The sequence below is a fragment of the Fusarium proliferatum genome, assembly GCF_900067095.1.
Source record: "Fusarium proliferatum ET1 genome assembly, contig: FPRO_scaffold005, whole genome shotgun sequence".
NCBI classification, from domain to species: domain Eukaryota; kingdom Fungi; phylum Ascomycota; class Sordariomycetes; order Hypocreales; family Nectriaceae; genus Fusarium; species Fusarium proliferatum.
Genome location: NW_022194794.1, coordinates 2977372 through 2995753, shown reverse-complemented (window position 1 = coordinate 2995753; position 18382 = coordinate 2977372). Strand labels below are relative to the sequence as shown.

The 18382-nt window shown below is 47.7% G+C and overlaps 7 protein-coding genes across 7 annotated transcripts; 3 read left to right on the top strand and 4 right to left on the bottom strand.

Moving 5' to 3' along the window:
- Positions 1-742: 742 nt before the first annotated feature.
- FPRO_11246 (uncharacterized protein) lies at positions 743-1791 on the bottom strand (the record flags this gene model as incomplete). The annotated part of the gene is made up of 2 exons (XM_031232298.1): positions 743-854; positions 908-1791. 2 exons carry the CDS (start codon positions 1789-1791, stop codon positions 743-745), a joined length of 996 nt encoding a protein of 331 aa, XP_031082249.1.
- A 317-nt stretch (positions 1792-2108) lies between these two features.
- On the top strand, positions 2109-4459 carry FPRO_11245 (uncharacterized protein; the record flags this gene model as incomplete). The annotated part of the gene is made up of 5 exons (XM_031232297.1): positions 2109-2121; positions 2169-2226; positions 2272-2950; positions 3001-4308; positions 4361-4459. 5 exons carry the CDS (start codon positions 2109-2111, stop codon positions 4457-4459), a joined length of 2157 nt encoding a protein of 718 aa, XP_031082248.1.
- A 1119-nt stretch (positions 4460-5578) lies between these two features.
- FPRO_11244 (uncharacterized protein) lies at positions 5579-8869 on the top strand (the record flags this gene model as incomplete). The annotated part of the gene is made up of 2 exons (XM_031232296.1): positions 5579-5675; positions 5727-8869. The coding sequence occupies 2 exons, from the start codon at positions 5579-5581 to the stop codon at positions 8867-8869; spliced, it is 3240 nt and encodes a 1079-aa protein (XP_031082247.1).
- A 248-nt stretch (positions 8870-9117) lies between these two features.
- On the bottom strand, positions 9118-10680 carry FPRO_11243 (putative choline-sulfatase; the record flags this gene model as incomplete). Its single annotated transcript, XM_031232295.1, has 1 exon — positions 9118-10680. One exon carries the CDS (start codon positions 10678-10680, stop codon positions 9118-9120), a length of 1563 nt encoding a protein of 520 aa, XP_031082246.1.
- A 605-nt stretch (positions 10681-11285) lies between these two features.
- On the top strand, positions 11286-13227 carry FPRO_11242 (uncharacterized protein; the record flags this gene model as incomplete). The annotated part of the gene is made up of 5 exons (XM_031232293.1): positions 11286-11395; positions 11445-12107; positions 12153-12702; positions 12752-12813; positions 12864-13227. The coding sequence occupies 5 exons, from the start codon at positions 11286-11288 to the stop codon at positions 13225-13227; spliced, it is 1749 nt and encodes a 582-aa protein (XP_031082245.1).
- A 505-nt stretch (positions 13228-13732) lies between these two features.
- On the bottom strand, positions 13733-15823 carry FPRO_11241 (uncharacterized protein; the record flags this gene model as incomplete). The annotated part of the gene is made up of 1 exon (XM_031232292.1): positions 13733-15823. One exon carries the CDS (start codon positions 15821-15823, stop codon positions 13733-13735), a length of 2091 nt encoding a protein of 696 aa, XP_031082244.1.
- Positions 15824-16261: 438 nt separating this feature from the next.
- Positions 16262-17996, bottom strand: FPRO_11240 (related to RGT2-Sensor of high external glucose concentrations; the record flags this gene model as incomplete). The annotated part of the gene is made up of 5 exons (XM_031232291.1): positions 16262-16568; positions 16617-16859; positions 16911-17472; positions 17518-17715; positions 17762-17996. The coding sequence occupies 5 exons, from the start codon at positions 17994-17996 to the stop codon at positions 16262-16264; spliced, it is 1545 nt and encodes a 514-aa protein (XP_031082243.1).
- Between the last annotated feature and the right edge of the window lie 386 nt (positions 17997-18382).

Below are 18382 nucleotides of genomic sequence, written 5' to 3'. Positions count from 1 at the left end.
GGAGACAGTGTAGCCGGAGGACGCTTAGCGAATGCCACTCGGGATTGGGCTGAAATACAGTGACTAAGCATAGCGGAAAGGTGGTGGCCGCTAGTTAAAGCTTGTGTTTTAGTGTCGAGTAGCTGCAGTAGCAGAAGCGGTAATTCATTTAGAGTTACCAAGACTATCGAGGCTGACGTCAAATTGTCTGCAGATGTCTCTCGTCATTCGTCAGATAATCGACGGATACTGCCAGCAGACGCTGGAGCAAGAGACCAGCGCATGATGCTAGCCATTATTGGTTGGATCAAAAACCCCAATGTACTGCTTCAACTTGGGCTCAATTAGTAGTGAGAAGTTGCATCGGCTGTTGATTCTTCTTTGGCCATTCAGTGCTTTCTCGCAAAATGACCAGACCCTACAATATTGAGATAGTTCTATATCAATCTATATCTGTGGCGCATTGATCGAGGTCCTCAATTTTCTGCCTTCGCGGCTGTTTGATCCAATCGATGTAATCCATTTGGAGACCACGTCTTAGAGCGAGGGTGATTCACTACGGGCTGCGCTATTTGCACCACCAGTCAATGGCTCTTGGTTGTGTGGACTATCTTGTCCCAACTGTAACAGCGAATAAGCTTAACTGCGTCTTTTAGTGAGAACAACATTTTGAAGCAGGAAAGCACAAATATTTATTATTATATCATCAAAAAAAGAAAAGTTGAGCGGCCAAATGCCTTGTTCCAGCGCAACCTGTGTTACCCTACATATTCTTTGAAACTCCTGGAGCAATAGTCTCCAACTTCTCCATCAACTCTTTAAACAGTGCACTCTGGATCCTTGCACCAGTTTTATTAGTGACATGGCAAGCAGGACTAATAATAGATCAGTTATCTTAAACTTATCTCTTGTACAAAAGAAAACTTACTCGCGAACTTGACAATTATTCATGTACTGCCCATTGCTTTCTTGACCAGCCAAGACTCCAGTAACAAGGGCACGACTTCCCATTTCCGTTGACCGAGCCAGAAAGTCTGGCGGCGCAACGTCTTGCTTCTCTCGCATAAGACCTGATTTACAGTAGCTCGGATTTGGCGCGTTAATGATGACGTTTGACTTCTCAGTGGTCCTAAGACGAGATGCGATCTCACGAGTGATGTAAAGAACGATGAGCTTGCTGACGTAGTACCGAGACTCCATGATAGAGTTTTCGGGGTCGTTGAGCCGTGAGAAGATCTTTCCCGCCTTCTCATCGGGGATCAATTCTTTAATGGGGGCCCAGTAATGAGTTGCTGAGTTTGGAATGACGAATTTGCCAGGGTATGAAGACTTCTGAAGCTTAGGCAACAGGAGAAAGAACAAGAGAAAAGTAGAGATGACGTTGACTGTAATTGTCCTCTCGTTATCCTCAGCCGTCGAGAACTCGAAAGAAGTTGCGAGACCCGCATTGGCGAGAACGACATCGATGGTAGGCAACTCAGCGATAGCACGAGCAGAAAATGACTTGACAGATTCATAGCTCGCCATATCAAGATGCCAAACCTCAATCGACTCTGGAGCTCGCTTCGTCGACTGGAGCAGCTCCTTTCGTGCCGTTTCGCCCTTGTCGAGACTACGAACTGCCATGATGAGTTTACCGACTCCAAGACGGAGAAGATGTTGACTCGCTTCGAAGCCAAGACCAGTATTGGAGCCGGTGACTATCATGATTTTGTCGGATAGGTCATCTTTGGTTTCGGGGTATGGAAGGTTGATGAAGAGGTTGGAGTAGATGACACCGCTGATACCGTAGAGACTTGAGGCGATTGACATGATTGCTGTGAATGTAGAAGAGGAATAAAAGTTGGAAATAAGATGACAGTAATTTTCTAGGAATGATGTATTGATGTGAGTTATTAATGATGATAATAAGATAGAATATTGAATGGCCATCGTCGTTCTTATATATCGTACATCGACTCTACAAACTCCATGGCCAAAGTGGGTTTAATATCTCCGCTTGCATCAGCAGCCAATAAAACCATCGCGGGGTTATTAAATCCGCCCCGTCCCCGATCTCCGTCAGCATTGCTTATCTCCCTTGATTCAACAGCACATTCCTCCAACAAGCATTAAAACTGGCAGAAGCCATGATTGGAGCAAGTAAGAAGATCTCCAGCGACTCGGATACAAGCGCTGACGATATCCAGCCAAAGTTGAGAAGCGGAACCGACCTCCTAAGTCCTGCGAACCTTGTCGCACACGAAAGTGAGGGCTGCCAGGAGAACAAGATGATGACGCTGACTGGACCAGGTTGAAATGCAACAGAAGTCTACCTTGTGACTCGTGCATCAAGCGGAATAAGCAAACGCTCTGTCACTATGCTTCCAACGCTGATAGATACGATAAGCGTGTCGAGAAGGCTGAAACTGTCGCTGATCGACTGAAGAACCTCGAGAGTCTGATCGCCACGGTTGCTCAAAGGACCCAGGAATCAAACCCTACGTCTTCCACCTATACAAATAAGGGCACAATTCAGAAGGAGCATGGGTTAGCAGTAATTAATAGTTTTCAGCTTTCCGACCACTCCAGATCAGAGGCTGTCGCCAACAGTAGCGGTGACAGTGTCTCTAGCGGCCTCATGGGCCAGGTCGACTCGAGCCACTGGTCCTCGATCCTCGAAAACATCAGAGCTATCCGCGATGAGTTACCTGCTGCCAGCCCTCAGGCCTCGACTCTGAGTTCAGTCACCCTGAACAATGACGCGTCCACCAATGAAGTAGACTTTGATATGGGATCTCCCTCCGGGTTATCAATTGAGCATATCCTATCAGCTTTGCCGCCTCGACAGGTCTGTGACACGCTGGTATCTGTGTTCTTCTTGTCGCACTACACCATGATGCGTAAGCTAATTTCAAGTTTGATCTATTTCTTGGTCGACGCTTACGATGGAATGGTAGCTATTCTGCATCCGACAAAGTTCCAACAAGAGGTAGGCTTTCTGCGAAACGTCTGACTGTGACTTCGCTAACATTACCTCAGTATGAAATATTCTGGGACTCGCCTTCAGAAACATCACCGGTGTGGATATCACTGCTTCTCGCTCTTCTCAGTCTATCAGCAGGTGTCTACGAAATCTCAGGCATGGCACGCTCCTCACCATTCCCTATACCATCCAGCAAAGCTCTCTCCAAGAAGACTCAAGAATGCCTGCTCCTGAGTAATTACACCGCCGCCAATGAACATGCCGTTGAAGCATTTCTTCTCCTTCTCGTCGGATGCTGGCTGCGTGCCAAAGTCTCCGATACTAACCTCTGGTTCCTCATGGGCAAGGTAGTGCAACTTGCGATCTGCAAGGGTTATCATCGAGATTCTGCCAAAGTACCAGGCTCTAGAATTTCTCCGTTTGACGGGGAGATGAGGAGACGAGTCTGGGTCTGTTTGTATCAGCTTGATTCTCTCATGTCGTTCCAGATGGGCCTTCCAAGCATGATACCATCAGACTTCTGTGATACCGAGCTGCCGAGGAACCTGAACCAATCTGACTTTTATCCTGGTATTGCGGAGCTACCTCCGTCTAGGCCTCTTTCTGAGAATACGATCATCTCATATGCTATTGTCAAAGCTTCTGTGATGAGCATGTTCAAGAAGGTGGTTAAACATACTCGATATCTTACGCCGTTGTCCTATGAAGAGACAATATCACTAGACGCTGAAGTCAGGGCAGTCTATGACAAAATACCCGATAACTTCAAGTACAAGCCTCTTACTAGCTTCATTGTCGACGAAATTAGTATCATAATGAGCAGAACAACCATAGAGTTATTACACCTCAAGAGTATTATCGTTCTTCATCGGCAATACTTAACAGACAGGCAAGACAGCAGGTTTGCGTTCTCAAGACAGGCCTCTCTCGAGGCCGCGGAAAGGTTACTTGAGAGACAGGCCGAGATACACCAACTTACTTTGCCAGGTGGTTTATTGCATGATAAGAAGTGGATGATCACGTCGTTGACACTGAGTGATTTTACTCTCGCTGCTATGGTTATCTGCTTGGATCTCACTCTTGGCATACGAAACAGTGTGAGAACCGGGGCCAATACGGAGGAGGAAGAAATTCACAAAAACTTGAAGATTATCGAAAAGGCCCACGAAATATGGTCCAGTTCGTCTGAGACTTCAGAGGGACGAATAGTTTCTCACGCTCTGGACTCAACCATCCGGCGCGTGAACGACTTCATCAAGACATCATCGGTTTCAACGGCTCTGGGCTGGTCAGCTTCTGCAATAAACACAGAAACACCTGACTATATAATGAACAATTTCGACATGATGGAAAGCATCGACTGGGTAGGTCTTGAAGTCGTATTCGGCACATCAGGCTTATTAACAATTTTCGCAGAGCCTTCTCGATAATCGGATCCAAGATCCTAGCAGCATTCAAGACTTTGATTTAGATATGTGGCTTATGGACACGGCTGGACCTCTGGAATCGTTATGATTGGTGCTAGAGGATTCCTCCGAGAAGTGGCGTTGCTGAAGGATTATCCACTATTGAATGTGATTTGGGGCATGCGAAGTCGATATTGTGGCTTGCGGCTGAAGACCCAGGAGGGGATGTTCTGAGCGGCCATGGGCCAGTAGAGGACATTTTCGAACACCGGACGGCCCGGAGATCTCCCTCGTCAGCCGTTTACTTCTTTCAGACTATTGAAGGGCAAATAGAATCCATGTTAAACAATCTGTGGCAATGTGATCCATACGCTCCATCTGTCCAGCGACTTCGCCGCTATACAGCCAAGTCGAGGCCCCGTATTCATCAGGCCAATAAATTAAATGCAATCCCTGTGCTATTTTATTGGCTCAATCGAAAAGCTGTATATGCATGTCTCAAAGGCGTCAACGATAGTCATCCCGATTCGGCCAATGTGGCTGATATGGCTGGAGCTGAGCTGCTACCCCGGCTGGCTGGACGCGTGCCAGCCAAAGTCAGGGAGTCAAGATGCGATCAACACTGACATTTAAGAGTGCAATTGAAGATGCCATTTAATTGCAGTGTCAAATTTACTCATCGTTGTCGATTTTACGGCCCCATTAAAGTTCAATTGGCCAATCTGCTATCCACCCTCCGTACACCATCCCAGCGGATGAGCATCGAAACAGACTAATCTAACGCACGTTCGCTCAACTTCCCCAAACTCCATCACGGCACGGCGCGTCTCCCAATTTAGCCACATTCCTTATCTCCCTCGTGGCGAGCTGACCTTCAGCGTGGCGCTGAATCACATATTGAAACATGGCCCAAATCTAGATCCACTAGTCCCCGTTCAAGGCGCTGTGGCTTACCCAAGCGACAGCTGAAAATAAGGGTCTCGGCCCATAACAATTTTCAGGGATAGCTAGTCCATGTGATGAAGCCTCGAGAGTGTGATATGCCATTCGAGGTGAGATATCGAGGTTCTATGGCTGAACTTGTGGAAATGAAGTCCAGGGCGTCACATTCGGGGCTTCGGATTGTCTCACTGTCCAGCTCTCCTCAAACCACTAGTTCATCAGGGCCACCCTGCCTCAGCACGTGTGAAGACAGATAAGCCCCCCATCACTAAGTATATCTGCCACAATGGTCCTCGCTCCAATGCCAAACTCGAAGGCAGTTCTCATGTTTGCAGATATCTTCTTCAACAGCGATACAGACACCATGCTCAGCCAAGCCAAACGTACGTCTAGACTCTTTCTGTGACAAAACATCTTTCACTGACACTCTTTAGTCCACCAGCTGGAGTCAGCCCCATCAAATGTCAAGTCCAACTGGCTCACCACCGTGCAAACGCGCCCAGTCCGCTCTGGCTCCGTCTCTTCAGACGACGAGCCCACCGAGAGTATAATCCACCACCATGACACCGAAAGTATCGTCGCGCCCGCTCGCTCTTCAGTCTTTGAGTATGGCACCGGTACAACAACAGTTCTCTCGCACCGCGACTTCTCCAGCGCAACTACACGCCATGGCTCCAAGGCCATGTCTATAATCTCCAAGCGAGACTATTCCTTCTCCTCTTCCTCTTATGCAAGCGAGTTATACGATACGCAAGCAATTTGGAAACATGGAGTAGATTATGAAGGGTTCTCATTCGAGCTTGACTCACATATGCAGAGGGCTATTGACCGATACGCCCGCGTTTGCGGTAAACCTCTCGACTTTGGTCGCTCCGTCACATCCAAGGAGTTTCTTGCGATGGTCACGAACGAGCGATTGCGATACATGCCAGAGAAGGGCAGTCGTCTTGACAAAACCCTCAAGAAAGCTGAGGCTTTTGCGAAGAAGTTTGACAAGATCATGACGGCGATCAAGATGATTGAGGTGTCGACGTACGATAGCTCTGCGCTCGTTCTCTCGTCGTGTAAGACACTTCTTGGGTTTGCGGGCAAGTATGGCTTTGCTGTTGAGCGGTTCTTTACTGTTCTTGATGATGCGATGGGGACGGTTGTTAAGATGGTTGAGAAGTTGGAAGCGAGCCATGCTTCGCACCGAGTCACTTCCATCTTCCAATCTTCCCTTGCTATGATCGTTGACATTGTTGTTGACATCACTGCTTCTTTTGGTACACACCGCTCTGGCGGGAGTGAGAAGACCATCGTCGCACAGTTTGAGTCTCGCTTTGAGATCATCATCGTCAGACTCACCCAGCTCAAGGCCGAGTTCCACATGTGTCATCTCAACCACTGGCTCGAATGTCACGGATCTGTTGATTCACTCCTCATCATCCTCCGTGGCTTCGGCGACTTTGGTCTTGACTCCTGCCCCCCAGCCTACATCTCCATCCTCATGAAAGTCTGTCTTTCTCTTCACAAGTCGCACAGCGAACACGCCGAGACTCTCACCTGGTTCCGCTTCCTCTGGAACTCAATTGAGAAGCATCGTCATGAGCATGAGATAATCAGCTCTGAGCAGTGGTTCGAGGTTTATCAAGAGTACCTCATCGTTCTCGGTGTTCATGAACAACACACTGAGCGACTTCATCTGGCTGAGAGCTTTAGAGCTGTTATTCTCGCTGACTTTGGTGCTACGCATGCGTACTACATCCGTGCAAGCATTGAGTTCGCCAAGATCCTTGAGGTTGACACCGTTCGGTACGTCGAAGCTGTTTCTATCTATGAAGAGCTATGTCAATTCGACATTCACTGCTGTGAAGAGGGCGACTCCATCATCGCTCTCCTCGAGATTGCCAAGTACCGCCTCTCAGTCCTCTTCGAGTCCCACTGCGATCTCGGCCATCGCGCCGAAACCCTTCTCATTGACTCCTTCGTCTCTCTCAAGTGGGAACTCTCCTACTCCCACGAGAAGGTCTTGGTAGCACTGACCCGCATCGTCGACTACCATCGCAAACAGAAGCGTCGTGAGAGTATCACCGTCGCTATCAAGGTCATCGAGGAGTACATCGTCGGTCTCCTCATTGAAGAGCGCAATGAGATCGTCCTTTTTGACATCGCTCGCAGCTTGGCCAAGATGTACCGTGAGCTATCGTCTGTCGAGTTTGGTATCAAGTTCATCCAGACTCTCAAGGAAGAGGTCCTCATGGGCGAGAAGAGCAAGGTTGAGGGCTTCTGTGGCTTCGGTCATGAAGATCGCCTCGCGCATCTTGATCGACGCTGTTTCATCTTCATCCATGCCTTTGAGCAACTTCTCTGCGGCTATGAACGCGAGAACATGCTCGACATCATCATTCGCGATGTCTACACTGAGACCTGTCTCTACGAAGCATGGTCCATCTCCGTCAGAACCTCCAGCCGTCCTATCCACATGCGTCTTGCGGCTGGTGCTCGTCTGATCGCCTTTCTCGAACTCAAGGGTCGTCATACTGAGGTACGAAAGCTCCGCACGGATATGTGGGAGATGTTCAAGGGCTTCTGCTCAACATCCGTTTCTTCTGAGTTACTCTGGCAGCTTTTCGAATTGACTCTCTCCAATGTCAACAAGAAGGTTGTTCATATCGACATTCTTGAGCGCTTGGTTGAAGTCGGTCTGCAGGTCTACAAGGCTAAGGACTTCAAGGTCTCGCTTCAGCTGTTGAAGTGGTCGCAGGTTTACTTCCGACAGCTCACCAAGACGAAGCACTCTCATGTTGTCAAGCTCGCCTTCAAGATCTCAGAGTCGTTCTCGCGTCGTCACACCCACGACCACGATCATATCATCATTGAGCTCCAGCAAATCTCATCAGAGATTCTCGTCGAGGTTCTCAAGGTCGGTCGTCTTGACATTGACTTTGGTACCATTCCTTTTGATCAATTGAATGTCATCATTCGTCTTCTCGGCGAGAGGAAGAACTTCTCCATGCTTGAGCGCATCCTTCAGTATCTCTGGGATACACGCATGAGCCGAAACTGGTCCGGCGCTGCGACCGTCGCTACTGGTCGTCGACTTTGTGAGGTCAAGTTCGCTGCTGGCCATCAATCAGCTGCCATGTCTCTCATCGAGAGCATCTGCTACAACCTGCGTGACGTCTACGGTTCTCTTCACCATCTCACTGTAGACTGTGAGACTCTCCGTGCAAGCTTCCACAACACGTGCGGCAACCACAGAGCTGCACGAGACATCCATGTTCATCTTCTCGAGCAAATAGGCAACATGGACAGCGATGCCATTTCAGGCCGTGATGATCTTGCAGAGTTGGTAACGGACCAGGCCAAGAGACTGAAATGGGCTCATCATAGCCACCAGAGCAAGGCTGGCGAGGATGACAAGGATGAGTCGTTCTACCTGTCAATTCTCCGAAATGCGCAGAGTTCAGTTGGTGGACATCATAGAGTTGAGTCAGCATCTTTTGGGGATGCTTTCAAGTTGGATGGGGAGAAGATGGAGACCAAGTGGAAGCATCCTGAGAACTGGAGCTTGCCTGTTCGTGAGGTTCTATGAGTGCGTGGTTGGACTTTTCATCAGTCGGATATCAGCAGGTTTCTTTGTACACACGTGTAACATTCAGTCATTCGACTTTCATTTGTACTTGAGCTCTCTTTTAGTATCTGTATAATTTATTGATGAACACACATCTCGTGTCTAGCGTCTGTTTATTCTGATCGTGGCTGGTCTTCTCTATGCATCGTTGACCTATGCTGCGTCGCTTTCTAAACGGTACTTTATCCTCAATCTCTAGAGTTTGGGAGCTAATCACTCTTGACCTGCTTCAGCCTCTCCTCCATCTGCTCCCTCGGACTCTTCAGCTTCACCTCCGGAAATCTCGGATCCTTCGTCCAAGGCATAACATCAGCGCCCTCCAACAACCACTTTAGCGTAGCCTTCTCATACTTATCCGCCAACCCTTTATGATCCGGATCTTGAGCCAGGTTATGAAGCTCATGAGGGTCGTTGTGTCGATGATACAACTCTGCCGGTTCGTACAGTCGGTATACATAAGTCCAGGTTTCATCACGCAGTGAAATAGCCTTTCCGACCAACGTGGTATCCTCGTGCTGAAGCCCGGCTTTGAGATCGTAGGGGTAGGGCGCTTGTTCGAGGATTGGCTCCTCGGAAGTCAGGAAGCCGCCTTCAGAAAAAGAATACTGTTTGTGAGTTGTGGCATCGCCGCATAGAAGAGGAATCCATGACAGCCCATTATGAGCGAATGACTCTCCGATTCCAGATGTCTCCAGCATCGTCGGCACCAAGTCCACCATTTCGGTCATGGCATTAATCTTCTTTCCTTCTGGGAGTCCAGCGCCACCAATGATAAGAGGCTCGTGTACCAGAGTCTCAGAAAGACCTGAAGGCCACTTCTCAATGAGTCCATGGTCACCAAGATATTCTCCATGATCAGTGAAGAACATGGTGACAGTATCTTTCCAGATACCGAGCTCATCGACCTTCTTGAGAACTCTTCCGAACTGATCATCTAGTCTTGTGATCATACCATAGTAGGTTGCTTTGATCTCTCTCCAAATCTCATCCGTTGCGCGATGGGTACCGTACTTCTCTCGGATCGACTTCATATACCGTGGCTCATATCCCGTCTTCTTGTCGACCGTCGCTCCAACGCTGGAGACTTTAGAGCGATCATACATGGAAAAGTACGGCTCCTCAACTTGGAAAGGACAGTGCGGAAAGATGAGAGGCATAAACAGGACCCATGGCTTATCCGTGGGAGGGCAATCCAACCACGTCAGAGCAGATCTCACAACAGCTTCGTCATAGTCCAAAGCCTTATCCGCATCTCTCAATCCACGATAGAACAAGCGCCCCCAAATGCTCTCATCAACCTCTCGTCCACCACCAGCAAATTTCGGCGTAAACTCTGGTGTTTCCAAAAACCCGTATTCGCTAAGACTCAACTCAGTGACAGTTGGTGCAAACGTGTCGCCTCGTGGCGCAAGACACGCAACATGATAGCCCGACTCCTTCAGACTCCGAAAGATATTCGGTTCCCATGGCTTGATGAGATTCTCAAGACTTCGATGACCGCTGACGTGGGGATATGTTCCAGTGAACATACTGCATCTCGATTGAGAACACACAGAAGCTTGCGTGAAACAATTGGTGAAAAGACTTCCCCTTGCAGCGAACGCATCGATATTCGGAGTCTTGATCTCGGAATCGGGGCCAGTTGTACAGCCGAGAGAGTCATACCTCAACTGATCAGGCATAAAAATGATATAATTCGGCCTCTCTCCTCCATTTTTGGAATCAACCTTCAAAGGCAATGGTTTCGGAGGAAGACTATGAGATTGCGACATTGTGAATTGCTATGAGCAAGAAATCTAACCTTCAATACCGAGTTTGTAGTCGTAGTTATCTAGTCATGAGCTAACACCCTCGCGTAAGTTAGCTTCGGATCTCGTTCTCCGGATCTCGCCCCCTCGTCATCCAACCTCGGGCTGACGTGCTTGAAACTCTGCTATGTAAAGACCTAGCAAACCCCACTCCTCACTCAAACCAAGGAACTCGTTCGGATGTCGTACAATGGAAGGATCGTCTCCACAACTCGCGTGTAAACAATGTCGAGCGAGAAAGGTTCGTGCTCTTGTTACAGTTTGCGGGGTTCTCCACTAATCTAGGTCATCAGGTTAAATGCGATCGACGAATCACGGGGTGTATACGCTGTGAGCGATTGGAATTGACGTGTAGCTATGTCGCGAGTGATACGATTGAAGTGTCGGGTGGTCATGGGGAGGACTTGACGCAGGCGGGCATCAAGAGGCGGAGAATACTGAGGGCTTGTGCGGCTTGTCGGAGTGCTAAGTCAAAGTGCTCGGGTACATGTCCTTGTAACCGATGTCAGTCACAAGGACAGGAATGCGTATTCGGTGATGAGTCGGGGAGTTCTAGTGTCGATATTGGTATGGAGGTACAGACTTCGCCGGCCAGTACTTCCCAGTCACACTATGGATCAGCACCCAGCCAGGCATCGCCAATGGACATCTCTACCAGTGTTACCGGTAATACGCAGCGGTATGGTCCGATTTCTGTCCATGTTTACCTCCCACTGACGTTCAAGAAGGGTCTTTGAGCTTGATAATCGAGATACCATTCGCCAGTATCTGGACACATACTTTGACAAGTCCGACATCGCCGACTGTGTCTTTCTTCATAGAGCTACAACAATCGCAGAATGGAGTCAAGGAAAGCTGGAGAAGACTTTACTCAAAGCTGTCTGCGCTTCAGCACTGCGACTTGCACCAACATATCACTCGGAAACCTCACCAGCGCATAATTGGATAAAGCAAGTTCAGCATGAGCTGGTCAATCATATGGGTGACATGCCAGTACCCAAACTACAAGCTCTCATGCTTGTAATTAAGTTCCTCTTCTCCATGCGTTTCACTGGCGATGTCTGGGTCCTTCTCTCAATTGCGTCAAGAGTTGCATTCACCAAGAGGCTCAACTACGAACGCCCAGCTATCGATCCAGTCAAACAAGAATGTCTCCGGCGATTGATGTGGTCTATTTACTCCGTTGACAAAATTTTCTCTGGCGGTATTGAAGATCTGACTGTTTGTCCAACGCAAAGAATGCATATTCGCTTACCTAGCAGTCATCATAACTTTCAGCTTGGCTCAAGATCAAAAGCGCCGTTTTTACGGAGTAGGAATGAGAACGATACAGATTTGAACGTCCTGGCATATTTGATGCGGCTATATGACATTCGAGATAGAGTTCTGAGGTGAGACGCCAATCCTGCAAAAGGGGGTTTTGCTGACAGGCCAAGATACACTAGACAGGTCATCCTCAGTGGAGCTAGTCCATATCTCAGTCGGGGCCAGTTGCGCTCACTGGATCTGGAACTTACGTCTTTTGAAGAGTCACTGCCAGATGAACTACAACTCAACGAAAACAGACTGATGATAATGTGTCACTCCGAGGAAGCACGTACATATACAACCCTCCATACAATTCTGTTCAGTTCTCGTTGCGACCTTCACCGGTTTCTTATTCCTGGCATCCGAGAAGCCGTGTCGCCAGAAGCAGTCGGCCAAACGCCACGAGAATACATCGACTACTGCCAGCAACAATGTCTTCAAACTGCATTGCGATACATATATATGTGGTCAAAGGTTCGACAGATGGAGACTAGTAGTCGTGTCGGCACACCAACGTTTGCAGTAGTGACGTATCAATTCGTCAAAATGGTTGATCACTTGGCTGCTCTGCTTCCTCTGCATGGAGAATCATCGTTACCAGTAATCAAGCAGAAGTTCTTGGACATTTTACTCATTGTCTCGGGTAGCAGAGCTGAAGTTGGTTGGATTGGCTCATGCGTGAGTATTCATTTCATCTTCAGGACAAGGAGGCTGACCAAAGGAATAGATCACCGATATCGAAAATCTTATACCACGCTTAGGTACTAGACACATATCGCCTGGCTCACCGTACGTCTCAATGACTATTCCTTGAGTCTCACAACTAACACTTGATCCAGTAGTGCGTCGCCCGGTACAATCCGTTTGCAGGAAAAGTTGCACCGTCGTTCTAAGCATGCTTTTGCTCCAGACGATGAAGAGGAGGAAGATCCCGCTATCCAACCGCCAGAGTCGAATATTAACGAAGAGATATCGGGGACTTCCCTTGAGCCCGCAGTACTCGAGAACCCTGCAGTGCAAGATATTTGGTCGTTCCCAGTCCAGGGCGATGAACAAGGCCTGACTGGTTCAACTGGGGACGGATCCCTAGATTCATTCTCGTCGATTGGATATCCATCAATTAACTACGAGTCGATCAACTCGGCTGACATAGTGTTTGGAGACCAAGAGCTCGGGTTTCCATTAGATCTCTTTAATCTCTAGATGATATAGGAAAATAATATAAGAGAAGAGATAATAAGAATAGTAATATTTTATTTAGGTCATATTGTTTAGGTTATATATACTTTTATATTATCTTTCTTTCAAATTCCTAGCATAAATAGTATTGCTATATTTCATAAGAATACTACTATATACTATATAGCCCCTTTGATATAGGAACAGAGAGATATATTTTATTTTTAGTATAATACTAGTAAGCACCTTTATCTATTTATTAATATATTTAGACTGAAGAGTAGAAGGGTGATAATTAAACAGTTAGAAAAGAGCGATGTAATAGAGATAGAGTCCCGTTTAGGAGTAGACTTCAGTTAGTACTGTATACAGGACATTAACAGGCTTTAATTGGTTGACAACAATTGACTCAACCCTTCTTATGGATTGATATCATCATTCACCACTACGCCCTCCTTGCCGGCAGCAACGAGCTATTTGCGATCTTTGCTATAGCTTGATTATTTCTATGCGACTTATTAGCTGAGATCTAAGCTAGGTGAAATGTCGACTTTGTTCCGAAGATGGTTTCCAAGTCTCCTGATAACTCCACGTCCGAACAGCGCCCTAGGTGGTTTTCTAGGGCATTCACGTCGCAATAGAATACCCCGAGCCGCTTGTAGATATCATTACTCCCGCTGAGCTCCTTGAAACAAAGAACAAGGCCAAATATAGTAGAGCCAACAGGTCGCAGGACTGGCAGGAGCTGCAGTCGTGATAGAGCGCTTGATATTGGCCGATCTAGCTCAATATCTACTTTGAACGCCTTTTTGAAGTTTGCATCAGCCGTTGTGACCGTCACTGATTGTTGGAGGCATGATAGCGCTGATGCTATCTGATCTCTAACCTCTTCACAAGGCATGAGTCGTCCGCTAATAACCAGATTGGTTGGGCCTGACGACATATCGTGGTCGTTGGAAGCGTTATCATATTCCAACTTGATGAAAGACCGCGAAAACATGGTGTATATGCTCATAAAACGCATTTGGCCTGGACAACTGGCCCAAGACCATGAAGGAAAGTGATTTACAAGGCAAGAAGACATTTTCGTGTCTTCATCTGTGTACTGAGCTTGCTTCCGAGCCCAGAGAAGCTGATGTGCGAGATGTGGCTTCCATAGGCCGGCTGCGTAATCGCTTTTATTCACGCCATATGATCGTGAAATAATATTGGCAATCCCTACCAGAGCAACAAGTCTGTCGCTAGATTTCGTCAGTTTTGTGTCTGAGTAGTTTCGTATGACAGTTGACCACAACAAGTGAAGTTTCGAACTACCAGGGAATGGTTCTTCCTGACTAGAACTTTGATGACTCCTAAGCTCTTTTTTGATTCGCAGAATTGCATCGTCAGCAGCGCAATGATCAGGATGATCGATTCCAAGGGGGAATGCCTCAGAGGCACGCAGACAGGAACACTCCCAGAAGAGTTGATCACCAAAGTGAACTGTCCGCTTCGACAAAACACGCTCCTGAAATGTCCAACCCCTTTCATATAATGGAGATTTATTGACAGACTTTTCGAAATCGTCTGGCCGAAAACAGAGCCAATTCTCCTCTGTGTTGTCTGACGGTGAATAATGGCTGGTCAAGCTGCATGGTGATACACGTAGCGGATTTCTTGTCATTGAAAGTCCTGCACATCGATGTCCTTCGATTCCTGCGAGGTTCAATACTCCATTCATGTAGATAGCGTCCATCTGAGCGGCTTGCCTTTCCCAGTCCTTCTCATCATCTTGCACAATACAAAGAGAGTCAACCCATATATAACGAACTTCTAGTTGTCGCGCGATATATAGAGCGTCTGTATATATCTCAGGCCATTCCAGAATAGTGATTGATTTGTAGAACCCATTCTTATTCGATCTTTTCAGGCTTGTCTTTCCAGTCTCTGACGTCCATCGGTAGCTCAGGGTGATATATTTCAAGGCCTCTCCAGTGCTGTGTGCATCAACGAGGTGAATGTTGGAGTCAGCACCTACACCGATATCAATCAGCCGGAATGTGGGATTTTCTACTACATTGTCAACCCAGTGTAGTCCTTGGCATCCAGTGTGTTGGCTAAGGCAGTTTCGGAGCCATTCCTTGATTTTCTGAACTACAAGAGGGTGAATGTTGTATGTTGATTGTGTCTGGATAATGCTGAGACTCATAGGGATCCCAATTGCTGGCTGTAAAGTCCAGGATCCGCTGTCTGCTTTTATCAAGGATCGTACAAGGAGCAAATCCTTGACTTTGTTGTTCAATAAATGTCGCATCCGTAGGATCCATTTTCCGCTGTCAGGCAGCATTTGAAGTTGGAAACAGTTATTAGCTGCGAGCTCTGCATCATTCGCCAATCCGATCATCATTCTCTCGGGAAGGATAGCTTCCAGGAGGAGAGTACAAAAATGGCACATTTTTCCGGCAGACTGCTGAAGTTGCAAGATGGAGGTGTATCCAATTGATACGCCGTCAATATCTTTGGTACACAGAAAGTCGAGAAGCCATGGCCATGGACCTTTAGAAGGGAATCGGGACGAGCAGATATCACAAAGATGATTCAACTGCGGAACATTGCTGCGTATTCTTCGAAATTCTTGCATTTTGTAGTTCTTTCTTCTGTTGCTGGCCTGTAAGAAAGAGAAAAACAGAAAAGGGTCTAAACAATACGGTTGACTGTTTTATGTGTTGCATGAGACTCGATTTGATTGGCTTTTGCGTAGCCATGCATCGGTGCCCAAGGCTGTTCAGCGCAGGGTGAATGCCCAAGGCTTTGTCTGCTGACATGCATGAACGTGATTTTGCCCGGAAGTGTAACCTCTCAAGGTCAGGCTGACTTGCGGTACGAATACCATTGCTTTCGCGGCTAATCATTGCCTGGTTCATATTACGACCTGATGAAACAATGCCCTTACTGGGCAGTTATTCTATCGACGAGGCCAGGCGGAAACTGCCTTAATATTAAGCAGCTGGTTAATAATCTCAATACAGGCTGTTAAGACCTGTAGTTTTCCGCCTTACTTTTATGCCACACCTATTACTTAGACTTGCTGTTCAGCTGTCACGGTATCATCCTTGCCATCGGAGTGCATTTTGCCCAAGCCATCTTGCTCTTGTGCAGCGCGCATCATCTCCGCCGCATCGACTTTACCAAACTGTCGGATCGGAACACCCTGGTTAAACAAGAAGTCGACTTGCTCCAAGGTCTTACCCTTGCACTCAGGGACGCAGAAGTAGACAAACACAAGAGCAGTGGCCATGATGCCTCCAAAGATGAAGCCGACTTTACTGTTCAAGCCGGCGTACTTGTCGTAGATGAGATATGGGATGCTGAAGTTGACAGTGAAGCTGAATCCTTTTGTCAGTACTATAACAACAAGTGAGTAGCGAGCTTACTTCATGATGACATTGGTGGTGAAACCAACTCGCGATGTGAGGTCACGAAGCCGAAGAGCTGATAGTTCAGTGGTGACGACGTAGACCAGAGGTGCCCAACCCATTCCGAAGCCAGAAGCAAACACAGCCATCATACTGATCACGCCCTTCTTTCTCGAATCATCGACGGGAGATGCGATACCAAGACCGCCCATCGTCATCATGGCAGCAAACATGGTGACAGACGAGGCCATCATGAGGACACTAGATATTGGTCAGCTTTAGTCAGTGATACAAGTTAGGCAGGTTACATACCGTCTACCAACGATATCCGTCCAAAGAAGGATACAGGTAATTGAAATGATGCTTATGGCCGAGGTGATCAGACTGAAGCCAAACGGGTTGATCGTTCCAAGCGACTTGACGTAGATAGTACCATACTGTGACACAAATGCCTGACCACCAGCCTGCTGGTAGAAGTTGACAGCCATAACGATAAGAGTTCGCTTGAGGTTAATACCTCTAACAAGCTCAACAAACTTTCCCTGCTCAGTCTCCTGCTCCAAAGAGACCTTGAGTTCCGTGAACTCGGCATCTATCTCTTCATCTGTAAATGCGCCCTCACGAATCTGCTGGAGACTCTTTCGCGCCTCTTCAACTCTATTCTTTCGCAGAAGCCATCGCGGCGACTCAGGAACGAACCAAATACCTGCTACGACAATACTAGGCACGATATAGAACATGCCGAGAGGGATTCGCCAGGCGCGGTTGTCCGGGAGGGAGCTTGTCCCGAAGCAGATACTGTTGATGACGAGACCGCCAACCGCGAGGCTGAGTTGGTAAGATCCGACCATGAAGCCACGAGCTTGGGCGGGCACTGTCATTGTTAGCAATGGATATGGCTGTTTGTAGGTAGACGTACCGATCTCGGACTGAAAGGTTGGAACAACACCAAGCTCCATGCCGACATAGACATAGTTGAGAATTCGAGCTGCCATGATCTGCTCACGATGGAAGGACGTGACAGCGATAGTCGCTGTACCAAGAGCATATACGCTCATGATAAACATGCACCATCGTCGACCCCACCGCGAAGAGATCCAAGTTCCAATCAAAACACCTACACATCGTCAGCAAAGCACAACCAAACCTCACGCTATACTCACCAGCGGCAAAACCAATGTAGTTCAAACTGTTAAACAGCGAAAGCCACGACGGTTCAAGAACATACGTCCCTGTCTTCTCATTCCAAACGCCAAACTGCTTATCAAACGCGTCCATCGCCTGCGTCGTTGCAAAAGCTTGGTTGTCGAAGCCATAATTGAACGTCGACACGGCGATGAGCACGCATGACAGTGCGAGTCTTCGATTGAAGAAGCGGAACTTTGTAAAGACGCCCATGATGGAGATGTGCTTGTGATTACGTTGTCATGATGAAGGCTGGAGCTGTGGACTTATATGCAGAGTGGTAGAGATGTCGTGATGGTTGGGATTGTTTGACGAATCGGGGCGATTTTGATGGTAGATCCTTGTTGGAGCCACTGGAATTGTGGCTTACCCCAGAAAATTGGGCGTGAACTCCCCGAGGGACGAGATCCGGATTTGGGTGATCCACATACGAGATCCGAGGACGAGATCCGACGTGTCAAAGTGACCAATCTTAGCATCTAGCCATTCACTGACAACACTCGAGGCTCCGGAAATTTGTTGCAAGAGCCAATGTCTGCTAGGCCGTCCATTCTTTTAGTTGTTCAACTCGGTCGACCCAGTTAGTCTTTCTTGTCGGC